The sequence below is a fragment of the Engystomops pustulosus genome, chromosome 1 (assembly GCF_040894005.1).
Source record: "Engystomops pustulosus chromosome 1, aEngPut4.maternal, whole genome shotgun sequence".
In the NCBI taxonomy this organism is placed as follows: Eukaryota; Metazoa; Chordata; class Amphibia; order Anura; family Leptodactylidae; genus Engystomops; species Engystomops pustulosus.
In genome coordinates, this window is record NC_092411.1 from 234,913,726 (window position 1) to 234,926,967 (window position 13,242).

The following is a 13,242-nucleotide window of genomic DNA, read 5'->3' on the forward strand; positions in this document are numbered from 1 at the left end:
TGCTTTGTTTTTATGGCTTCCCATTGGCTGTCCATATGACACATCCCTTTTATTTCTTTAGTCCGTACCATCAGTGAGAAACCAAATTTATATCGTTTTATTACGTCTTAAAGGGGTATTCTTATGAAGACAAGATTCTTAAATATACTCAAGAGAACAAAATGGCACATTCTCAAATTCACAGTTATTAACAAAAATACAGTATTTCACAAATATAGTTCCAACCTGTCACCATCACTGAATTATAAGACCTAAAACACCAATAAAATTGTTCAAAATTGTAAAAGTAGGGGTTAAAAATTATCTTTTATTGTGTAAACCTTACTTGGGGATTAACATTTGAGAACTTTCTTTCATGGGCAAACCCCTTTAACCCTCACAGCACAGCCCTTGTTCAATTTTTTCATTTCTGTTTTTTTTCCCTCCAACTTCCAAAAGCAACAACTGTTTTATTTTTTATTTCATAGAGACATATGAGGGCTTGTTATTAGTAGGACAAATTGTACTTTTTACAATTGGTGTAATTTAACCCTCCTTCTCATCTACTGGAGAGCTAGAAAAAATATTAGATGCAATAAAATTGACATATAAAAAATCTGTTGCACCATTTTCTTTTGGGCTCTGTTTTTTTATTACTTTTACTGTGTGCTTCAAATAACATGTCCTTTTTATTCTTTGGTTCAGTCTTCTTTGGTTCAGTATGCAGTACTGCAGTATATTGTGTATATACTCATGTATAAGCGTATAAGCCGAGTTTTTCAACACAGTTTTTGTGCTGAAAAAGCACCATTCTGCTTTTACTCGGATATATAAAAATAATAAACTCTGTACTCACCTTTCAGAAACAGGTCCTTTTCTTGATCATTGGCCCCTTGGGGCATCGGAAAGGTGAGTACAGAGTTTATTATTATTATTATTATGTGCTGGGGAGGGGTCTGGCTGGCTATATCCAGGGGGCTGGCTATATACTGTGGCAGGGAGCTGGCTAGCTATATACTGGGGGGAGGCTATGATCAATGCATTTACCACCTTATACTCGAGTCAATAGGTTTTCCCAGTTTTTTTGTGGTAAATTTAGGAGGCATTGGCTTATATTTGGGTCTGCTTATACTTGAGTATATATAATACTACTCATTTATTACAGTCTGCTTCCTGCAGGCTGTAATAGAAGGCTGATTACAGGCCTGGGACCCCCCTGATGATGTATGGTATAACCACTATAGCATCGTACATCCACCAGCACAAATCACAAATGTTAACAGCAGGAGTATGCTGTATATTACATTCCCTATTTGCAGTGGGCTTAGGGGACTTGAATCTTGTGCTGATCAGCTCTTTTTGCACTGAAACATATCTGGGTGATGGAGCCAGAAGCAGATGGCTCCATGAATTATGTGGTGGACATGCCAGGGTACTACAGCTGTTATTAATGAGCTGAGATGTAGATTCCCAGCATGGCTGCCTTTTTCCAGCTCCATCAAGTGTATAGGTTTGGTGCCAGAGTGTTTCAGCTGATTTATGCAAGGTCCAGGTATGGGACCCCATCAGTGTTATACGAATGATAACCTACTGGGGTTGTCAGTATCAAAAATGGATAAGAGAGCAGGAAAGCTTTTTTCAAATCAAAGTGTTCATGCAAGTACAGGATGAGAACATGTAAAAAACCTTTTGCTTGGTATTCATCTGTATTATATGGACCCTTGTGTCCTTTTTTCGACAGCACTTATTCTACAGTTTTCTGTATTTGCTGTTATGAATGTGTACTATCATATTTCCAGGAAAAGCTAACCCCTCTTGTTAGTTTTCTAGACCTCTTTTCTCTATTTCCTTTAATTTACTGTGTAATATTTCTAAACTTATAAATGTTAAGGGAGATGTGATGGAGTCAGCCGCATGGGAACATTTTCATGGAAAGATGGCAAATGCCAACGGCTTTAAAGAGAATATGAGGACAGGTGGCAATTGATTTCAATTTGAGGTTTTAACCTTCAAATCTAGGAAACGCTACTTTATATATCGCTAGTCCACACAGTACTGCATCGAAAATCTATAGCAAAGTACACAAAGCTCAAACTAAGTTTAAAAGTTTCAATTTCAGGAAAAGTAAACAATTACAAAAGATTCATCAGTTAAAAACCTATGATGCAAAGTGATCTGTTAAAATTAACATAGCATTTTGTCAACATAAAAAACACTTCCAAGCACAATGAGAACAACCCTCTTGTGTAGCTAAACCCTGGCAATCCCTTTTTAAAGAAAGAATAAAATTGTTTGATTCCTTGGACTGGGCACACACAGGGAAGAAGCAGTGTGTGTTTGCTATTACATAACCACAAGCCTCTAACCTTCTGTGATTTTTGATGTAACATGTTGAGGGCATATCAATCAATCCCTTCCACATGCTGCGGTATGTTAAAGGGGTATTCTCATTACAGCAAATTAATGTTATTGTTTGTATAATTAAAATTTATACAATTTTCCAATACACTTTCTGTATCAATTCCTTACTGTTTTCTAGATCTCTGATTGCTTTAATTGCTTTGTTTACTTCCAGTGGACAGAAATCTGACCATGGTCACAGAGGTGTGTGACTCTTTATAACACACAGCTATGATTACTCTATGATATAACGGCCATGCACCCGTGTGACCATGGTCAGATTTTTTTCCATTGAAAGTAAACATAGAAGCTTTCTATGGAATGTAAGCAAGCAGAGATCTAGAAAACCGTGAGGAATTGATATAAAAAGTATATTGGGAAATTTGTGTAACTTTTCACTATACAAACTATAACATTAATTTGCTGAAATGGGAACACCCCTTTAATGTTTGCAGCAGACAAAAGCATTTTTGAAATGTTATGTTAACTTACAGATTTCTGGGTCTTTTTGGACTATAAGGCACACCCCAGATTTAGTGATCCAATAAAAGGTAACACACAAGCACAGCACACACAGCACTGCTACATCCATTTACTCACACAGCTATGCTACATGAATTCACACACAACTTTGCTACATGCATTCACTCCTGCACAGCTCTGCTACATACACTCACTCACGCAAAGCTCTGCTACATCCATTAACTCACACCATGTGTTTGGCAGCATGGAAGGGTTTAAGGACCTTGCAATGATGCAGGAAACATGTGATCAGTTGCGTTCTTCTGACATCGATCTAGAGAGACAACTGCAAAGCCTCTGCTCTCTGAGATTTTGTCAGTTCTGTACCCAATCTCGAAAACAGCTGTCATGAGGGTCTGGCAGTACTGGATTCTTCTGACCTTCTATGTATAAGATGCAGGCACTTTTTAGAAAAAAAATATGGACAGAGAAACATTTTTCCCTAATTGAGTATAATGCAAATTTTACTTTTACCACCAGGTCTATTCATTTTTTAAATCAAAAATATACGTCTGCAAATAATTAATCTGCTATGATTTTGTCGTCCATGAGTCGCTAGTGTGTCATTTGTGTCCATGCCATATGCCATCAATTCTACAAAAAAATAATCAAGTCTGACAAAGGATTCTACTATCTTGTCCCAGGTGTTACCTGATAACTGTTCCACATATGCGCATTTCACATTATAGACTGCTGTGGGAAGATCAGAGCTGCAAATAAGTACTTTATACAGAGTCCACACAGATCTAGGAAGTTGCATTCATGGGCCCATTGAATTGAGTTCTTATGCATAAAACCTACCAGTAGGTGTTACGGTTCATTTCACAAAGTCGGTGACATGTACAATCCACAATGGCCACTTCCTCAACTAGTACAAATGTACTACTTATTATACCTATCCAGACTTTTATATCTCATCCAACCTACACCTTACCATAGTGCAGATATTCAAGCTGTAAAAGTTTTCTATGGGACATTTGATTATTTTCCCTATAGCTAAATGAGTAGTGAGTCTTGTTTAAACACAGAAGTGTGCGATGCGCCTGTGAACTGACAGAAATCTGTGAACCATTTCTTATTATCTCTAGCATTGGACCTTAGATTAATTGGGAGAGAGAAATGTTGCTGCAGACTATGTGACAAAAAGAAAATGCTTCACCAACCCTAAACGCATCTGAAGCAACATTGTCAATGATGGCTGGCCAATAATAACATTTGTTAAACAGGTGAGACGGAGCCACTCCGACCTTAATTTGCAGAATTGACCTCTTTTCATTGTGAAGATTGAGCAGCTTCTTATTGATCTCACTTCGAATGTGAGGACAGAACAGGATAAAAATGAAGGCCGACTATCCATGAGAGTAATAGTTTTTCATTCAACAGTTATTGTAAAATGTAATACCTAACTTAAGAAGAGTGTCAGGGTCATTCTGGTTGGACTCCACAATCAGAAAGTTATCATCTATTTAATTTTGCGCCTCTTTCTTACTCCGGAGCCAGCCGTGCCCCTCTTCAGACCCCTCGATGGGAGCCAAAATTGATAAATAATATAATGTAATGTAAGAAAATACTGTGAGCAACTTCTGAAGGGTTTTTACTTTCTGCAAATAACAGATATTGTTTGTGTGATCTAAATCTCTATATGCTGTCATTCTATAAAAAACTTCATTTTTACTTCCACTGGGGAGTGGTTTTTGATCTACAGGAATATTAACTGGTTGAGGGCGTAGATAATTAAGATCATCCTAATTATTGGGCTATTGCCGCTCTAGGACAATTTATATCATCCTCGGGATGGCGCTGGCACTGCTGGCCACACAGCCTGGTCCCAGATGTGTCTGCCCGGTGGAGACAGAGGGAACAGAAGACCGGGGGGGTTGCCATGACATTTTAGAGTAAAAAAAAAACAAGCCTGTCAGATAAAAATATTATGTCTTTTGGAATTAGACCTTTTTTAAGTTTTTCCCTGCTCTATGTCCTGACAACAGCAAACGCCCACCGGTACCACCTGCAATCAGTGCTAGCACCGATTACGGGTGTTAACCCGTCGATCACCACCAGCAAAGTTGCTGGCGGTGTGTGGGCACCATCATGTCGGCTAAGATTGTCACGTCCCGTGACGTCATCCTTGAATGGCGATCTGCTGCTATGGCAGCCTCCAGTCACACAAAGACCTGAGATTTGCACATTGTAATACATTATGTGTGAAATCCCTATATACTGCTATACTTTAGTATGGTAGGATCAATCAGACAGCCTAGGGTTAACCCCTTCCCGACGCGCGCCGTACTAGTACTAGGTAATTTCTAGGTATTGGCGTATTACTTTGGGTGGTATGTGATTTGGGTCACTCTGTGCACTCCACGACTCAGCAGGACAACTTCTGCACTAATTGTGCACAGATTTCCATCTTCCTATGCTGAGCCCACTGCTAGTGGGCACCCCACTGCAGTTCACATACCTACATACCCGGCCACCCTGCAATTATATATTTTCACCAGTTTGTTTGTGGGATTTTTTTGGGTGGGGGGCTCAGGTCTGGAGGACCTGACAATATCAGGTGTCAGGCTCCAGGTGATTTTTTCACACATGGGTGCATAGTTTTGCATCCTTTTTAAATGTTTTTATTTTTTGCTCTTTGGATGTTTGTTGTTCTATGTCTTTGTTGGTTATCTAAATAAAATTGTGTTCTTTGGCTATTTAACACATGCTTTCTCTTCTTTATTGCATTAGCTTTCCATTTGTGTCACTAAGCCAAACACACCAAATACCATTACTATTTTATCCATTTTTACTTGTGTATGTTTTCTACCTTTTCCTTCCAGAGGGCCAGTTGAGAGTTGACGCAAACATATCTGTTCATCATCCTGGTGAGCCTTATGGTGTACGGACGGAAGTGAAGAACATAAACAGTGCTCGATTTCTAGCCAAAGCCATCGGTACTGTACCTTATTTCTATTTTTAGTGAAAATGCATGTGGTTTTGTAGATGTGAAGTTACTATATTATTAGCGTACACTATATTATTTCATGATGCATTCTACAGTCACTTTATTTTCAGTACTAAAACTTAAACATATGGCTGTTACACTGTATAATTACTGCTCCATTATTAGTCACACAGTCATTTCTGGATTTTGCAGCTGTTTCATTGTATGGTACTCTTGGGGTCATTTCTGAAAACTGCAAGTGAAATTACTTTCCACTTATATTCATTTCTTTAGCATTTAGGTGGAAATAAAACTTCTCATCCACAATTATCTTGTTTTCATAAAAATTACACTGTGCACTTTAAACATTAATCTCTCTCCTCCTTTCTAGATTATGAAATTAAAAGGCAAACAGAGATCCTGGATCATGGTGGCACCATTCTAAATGAGACTAGAGCGTTTGACTACAAACTAGGGTGAGTATCTCCTCTCCTAAGTGTCCCGCATTAGTTATTCATGTTTTTGAGCTTCTCACCCCAACAGCTATTAAAATCATATATAACTTTTCAGTCCCTCCTCTAATTTGATATCTTGGTTAGGTCTGTACAGCAAGAAGGAATTCAGCAGACATTTGATGAGGGTCCTACAAACCGATGAGAGCTCCCTAGGAGTCATTACTTTAGCTCTCAGTTGATCCCAGTAGATAGAACATTGCTCGTTTTGTGGTGCAGGGTAAGCTAAGAAATAAGATTAATTTAGGACTCATTCAGATAGTTGCATCCGTAAAAAAATATAGATGTGTGATGTCTGTATTATATCTGCTTCTATTTTTCACAGCCACATGTCTTGTGGTTTGTGCATGCTAAGGTCCATGCATGCTAAGGTCCAAACATTCGTGAAAAAATGAACATGTGGAGAGACACATGGAAAATGATTGGCCTGTATGCTATCTGCAAAAATAACTGCTAGCATATGGACATTGAAACCGCCTGTCTGATTCAGCTTTTTTGACCCTATACTGGGACTGGCATGTGCAGTATTGTGCTCCTCACTTAAGGTTCTTACTGAGAAGTCCAGTTATAAGCTTTTCTAACCTCAGGTGGACATATACAAATTCAGCTCAACTGTCAGTTCGCACAACGCTTTTGCTCCCCACTTTCTGTTGAAATCGGCTGCCATAGGAACGTGTCCTATATTTCAGACAGATGCAGTTTGAAAAGTAGGGAAAGTGTGAAACAAATAACTTTGCTCAACAAAAGCAGTTACAAAAAATATGAAAAGGAAAAAAATATTTTCTCAAAAAGACAAAGATAAAAACAGATAAAATACATATTATGAGGTGTTGGGATAAGACTGGGAGGTTTCATACCTAAACCACCAGACTCCATACAATAAGGGGTTCACATAAAATAAGGTTACTATATCAATATCCTAATGTTGTCTACATTTTCACATTCTTTTTTTCTATTTTTAATACTAGTGTTACCGTACCTATGAGGGACAAGGAAGGAAAGCAAGACTACAGGTTTGTATTTTTTAATTTGTATAGTTTCATTACTATTTATGTGCACAATTTTCTTGAAAAACACTGTGAAAATATTGTGCTCACTAGCTTCCTCCTGCCATGTCTGAAAAGTAGAAATTTGAAGGAAAATTTAACACGTTTCTCATACTTGGGTTTAATTTGGAAATGAATATAAGAGGATTACATACAATGAATAAAAATACTATTATTATATTAATGTAGGTCAACACATTACAATAGAAGCATTATGTTGAGCAAAAAGCTAATCCTAAATATAATTTTTCTTATAAATTTTGTTTGTAAAGGTTTATGCCAGAACCTAACCTTCCACCTCTGATCCTTTATGATGCCAAGTCATTGCCCGCTAACGTGAATGCTGATCAGGTCATTAATATTGACCTGATTAAGGAGAAACTTCCAGAACTCCCCAGTGTGACCAGGGAGAGGCTCATTGAACAATATGGAATCTTGCCAGAACACAGTTTTACCTTGGTGGTAAGTAGACTTTCAGTAATAAAATGTTCTATTGCATAGGGAATAGCATCTGGATCAATGATGGTCTAACACCTAGTGTAGAAAAATCTAAAATGGCGTGCCAATAAAGACACTTATGTATTTAATGGCTTTATGTTTTCTTTTTCCTACAGTATATTTTAGGGGACTTGCAGCTCCACATTTTTATAATTGGTGCGAATCAGAAACCTAGAAATCTTGATAAATATCTTTTGTGGTACAAACCCTTTGAGTTATAGTTTTAAAAAAGACAGATTACATTTTGTATAACTTAATTTTGAGGTTTGTCGGTCAGGAGTCTGTTGTATTTTGCCCCAATTCACGCAGCCCTACAATGGAAGTACCACTGTCCCAGAAAACTTCATATGCACTTGAGTGGTGCCAAAATACTGTATGCAATTATGCTGTATAGAAAATTAAGGTAAAGTGTGTGTAAGGCTACATTTTCGTCACATTTTTGGACACAGCCAGTAGCTTTCCTGGTCCATAGACTTGTACCTGAAGACATGCATTTTTATGCTCATTATGTCTCCTCTAGCAGGAAATACTGGATTAAAAAGCTTTTCAGGTTATGCTTTTTCTTTCTGCTGTGAACGACATTTATAATTGGCAAAGGCTATATTGGTCTATGGTTGACTGATGCAACTGTATGGTATCCAGCCTCTGCTGAGCCTACCCTGTGGGTGTTTCTTTGGGTGTCACTCTTGACACCAACAATATTGGCAGCAGCGAATCACCAGCTGCTGCTGATGTTCACTCCTCCTCTCAAATTCATAGGGAAGAGCTGATCAGGAGCATATGGGATATGTAGTAACCCTCCTTTGTAAGGATACATCGGGAATACTCCAGACATATTGTTACAACCAACTGCAAAAGACAAGATGTGAAAGCAGCTGAGACCATAGAAAAACACTGGTGGCCGGCAGGGGGCTGCTTAAAAAAATAAACATAGGGACAGGTGGGAGTGGCTGGTCACCTCAGCCAGCCAGAAAGTGAACGCATCACAAGCTTCTGTGCCCCTGTTTATTTACAGGGGCACGAACCGGATATATAGCAGTGTGGGTCGCCGGGAGGGACCGTGGAGGTAAGTAGTTTTTTTTTTTAATTTTACAGTCTCAGACAACCCCTTTAAAAGAAAATCGTCGTACCCCCCTTCCCCTATTAATAACCTGAATATCCTAGCTTTATGTCAATACATGCTCACAACTTTTGATCAAACAAGAGATCAATTTCCCTATTAGGTACAGCTTTTCAGCCATTCCTCTGTATTTGGAGTAGCGGGGGGGACAATGGCAAAAAATAGGGCAGCCATAAATGACCATGAAGGAACTGAGTAATGTCTGTTAATCAATTGATGGAACATGAATACGTGTATATTTTCTGGTATTTTATTATCTCGGGCTGTACGTACATATTGAGGCAGTTGCCTCTTTTATATGATGACATGCCACCATCCAGCAGATCGCACAGAGAGTACAACAGAGGAAATCTCTTACAATGGAAAGTACTTAGTGGATATGTTATCACAATGCAGTATTGTAACTGGTGAAGTAGCCCACACATCATCGCACTTTGTTTCTATGACAACTTGTTGTCAATTATTGTTTGGAAAGAAGATTCAGAAACTATTGAAGCGTGGTAGGAAGGTTCAGAAGAGGTGCGTTCATCGCTGCATCACGTGCTGGATACTCAACTGGCTGGAAAGAGGGAGGATTATGTAACATTGGACAAGTTATTGACAGCACTAATTACGTGGATTTGTCATTGTTGTAATTCTACAGAGAATCCACTAAAATGTTAGAAAAGAGAGTGTTGATTCCTTGAAAACCTGTCACGTAGTGCCTTATATTACCTATTATTATATTACATAATTGAAAAGCCAGCTTGTTTTTCCATTCTAAATTTTACTCTGATCAAATGTCTAAAACTATGTACTTCCCACACCCATAATTCAGTAGCAGATAACATTTGCAAATGTTAAATTCTGCATCAGGGTCCTCAGCGCAAGAAAAAAAAAAAATTTGCTGAAGATTCAAAATCCACACATTTACCTTGCAGCTTTCTTACTCAGTGCATGAAGGGGTTACTAACTATTTAAGTTATAACAAGCTGATCGGTGAGGGTCTGACTACTTTGACCCCCAAGATTAGAAGATTGGGAGGGGGATCCACAGCTTTGGTCCAAAACTTTGTTAAAAAGACAGACAACCACTGGCGAGGTGAGAAGGAAAAGGGTTTGTTCCTCTTCTTCCTCCTCCATGCCAGGATTATAAAAATAATGCCCAAATGCATGAAAAGCACATAGGGCAGCACACACTCCTTGAGGAGACTTTGTTCTAATGCAGTTGTGTGCCAGAGAGGACCCCCAGTGGGAGACCTGGGCAGTTCTCTATGATGGATTGGAAAGCCCCAACAGTGTGTGTCCTGGAAGAAGCCGCAAAGCACCACAGGGCAGGTCAACGGCTGGTCTACCGGTGAGGGTCAGGTATCCACACACCTTGCATGTCTGAAGGAATAAATTATTTTTGCAGATACAGTTTTAAATATTGGTGAGGATTTTCTGTTTTGATAACTTTTCAGAAACTTTTCTATTAACTGTGGTTTTGTGGCTCTGCACATTTTTAAAGTCAAATTAACTTAAATGTCTAAAAGTTGGCGAGTATTTCAATATCTGGATGATTATCAAATCTGTAAGAGAACAGACGTTAACAACTTTATGTAGTACAATTTATCACAAACCTGTTTTTCTTTGTCTGTAGGCAACATTTTATACGAAGTCTTAATTCTGAAAAATATTCTTCTTTTTTTTTCTTTTTACTATCCAGAACAACATTTCTGGGTGATCCATTACATTTATAAAGCAATGAGAGAATGGTAATTTGCTTGGCATATACAGAGACCCTGGGGCTGTCAGGCAGCCTAACCGTGCTCTTCTATACAATATATTTTTTGTACAGCAAAGATTAAAATGTGATTTATTTCGGTCAATAAAGATATTATGTACTTTACAGCTGTAGGGGCAGCAGGGAAATTCTCTAGGGGGCAAAGCACCAGATTTAGATGTTGCTAAATGTAATTTGGCACGCTCCATCACATCTACATAGAATTGTAGTCGTACTAGTATTTTGGCTTTGTCTTTTTTTAAAGAGTTTATCAAGAAAGAGTTTAGGCTTGATGGATATTTAGAAGGCTTTGCATTCAAGGATTACTGCCACAACAAGTCCAGTCTTCAGCAATTGGTATGATTTGTGCACAGTTTGTCGATAGGATGGTCATTTCTATTCTCCTCATATTTGTCTCTGATTACTTGCAGAAGTTTTTGCTGGTGATTGAGCTGCAGCTTCTTTACTTAGTATATAGCCTAGTATATAGCCAGTCGACCCCCTGCCCCCAAGTATATAGTCAGCAACCCCCGTGCCCGGTAGTATGTAGCCAGTCAGCCCCCTAGTATGTAGCCTGCCAGCCCTCTTCCCCTCGTATGGAGCCAGTAAGTCCCCTAATATGTATCGAGTCAGCCCCGTGCCCCCCTAATAGCCTGCCAGCACCTGCCCCCTAGTATGTAGCCTGCCAGCCCCGGCGCCCTAGTATGTAGCCTGCCAGCCCCTGCCCTCTAGTATGTAGCCTGCCAGCCCCTGCCCCCTAGTATGTAGCCTGCCAGCCCCTGCCCCCTAGTATGTAGCCTGCCAGCCCCTGCTCCCTAGTATGTAGCCGGCCAGCCCCTGCTCCCTAGTATGTAGCCGGCCAGCCCCTGCCCCCTAGTATGTAGCCGGCCAGCCCCTGCCCCCTAGTATGTAGCCGGCCAGCCCCTGCCCCCTAGTATGTAGCCTGCCAGCCCCTGCTCCCTAGTATGTAGCCGGCCAGCCCCTGCTCCCTAGTATGTAGCCGGCCAGCCCCTGCTCCCTAGTATGTAGCCGGCCAGCCCCTGCCCCCTAGTATGTAGCCGGCCAGCCCCTGCCCCCTAGTATGTAGCCGGCCAGCCCCTGCCCCCTAGTATGTAGCCGGTCAGCCCCTGCCCCCTAGTATGTAGCCGGTCAGCCCCTGCCCCCTAGTATGTAGCCGGTCAGCCCCTGCCCCCTAGTATGTAGCCGGTCAGCCCCTGCCCCCTAGTATGTAGCCGGTCAGCCCCTGCCCCCTAGTATGTAGCCGGTCAGCCCCTGCCCCCTAGTATGTAGCCGGTCAGCCCCATTCCCCCTGTTATGTAGCTGGTCAGCCCCCCAGTATGTAGCCAGCCAGCCCCTGCCCCCTAGTATGTAGCCTGCCAGCCCCCTAGTATGTAGCCAGTCAGCCCCCTAATATGTGCCAGAGCACAGCAATCAAGAAGATACGGTATATGCTCTGCAGATGTTTACATTGGACTGTGGACTCCCCATAGTTCAGTGTGCACCAGTAACGGCACGGTAATAGACTCTCATCTGCAATGGTGTGTCTGTGATCTCCTAAATTGGTTTTCACTTTGTAGTTATCAGTCTGCTGGAGTCCTGGCAGACGCACTAAAATATGTCAACTTCCTAAAGACTAACTGGCAGACAGCACAGTACAAATGTCACCTCCCAGCGGATGTTTACTCATCATGTTTTCTGTTTGTTAGGTTTTCTTCTTTGTTATGGAGTATATGAGTATGCACTATCTCTAAGGCTCTGGAAATCAAAACCCCTTTGTTTGCCGGCTGCTAAATTGACTGCTGATCTTCTGTTGCACAAAGTCTTTGTTATACATTGCCCCTTTGCTTAGTCTTAATCATGTTCCAGTTGTTCAGTACAATTCTTTCTTGGCTCTGAGGAATCATTTAACCCTCTACTGACATGTTTGTAGCCTCACTAACATTATGGCTCTAGTGTTTTGTATCAGTGTATTAGCTTGTGTAGCATGTAGTTTTCACAACCCAAAACCATTTTAAGGCTGTGTTCACAATTACACTCTGGATTAGCTGATGCCTATATGATGCATGTACTCTAGGGATGCTGGGAGTTGGAGAATAACTGGCTTGGGCTACTGACTTTGCCGCATTGCGTCTTCCAGACCCGATTGAAGGCTGAAGCCTAACTATGTCTTTTCATACAGACATGGGAGGTCCAGTAACTATTGACATACAAGGGACACTCTATCACACCTGTATTGGGTCTATTGGATTTTCAGGGATTAACCCCCAGAGCTCTCCTTGCAATATGTCAGGGGTACATACAGTAGGCTAGATTTGTGTTTTATATTGACCAGCTATTCAAATAAGGCAACTTTATGTTAACAGGAGCCATATTTTTGCATGTAAAATTACCAAAAACTTCCAAAGAGTGGAAAAATGAGACCCTTAACATAATGCAATAATACTATGTTTGGGGGCTCAACACCCTGTTGTTTAATCTTTCTTGGGGGGTGCA

General features: G+C 40.4%; 1 protein-coding gene across 2 annotated transcripts in view; it reads left to right on the top strand.

The window, feature by feature from the left end:
* Positions 1-13,242, top strand: part of GATB (glutamyl-tRNA amidotransferase subunit B) — an 87,111-nt gene that overhangs the window by 56,890 nt on the left and 16,979 nt on the right. For both annotated transcript variants that reach the window (XM_072121367.1, XM_072121358.1), the window contains 4 exons: positions 5,727-5,840; positions 6,222-6,306; positions 7,311-7,355; positions 7,661-7,850. In XM_072121367.1, coding sequence (XP_071977468.1) covers positions 5,727-5,840; positions 6,222-6,306; positions 7,311-7,355; positions 7,661-7,850 — 434 coding nt within the window. The remainder of the gene's footprint in view (positions 1-5,726; positions 5,841-6,221; positions 6,307-7,310; positions 7,356-7,660; positions 7,851-13,242) is intronic.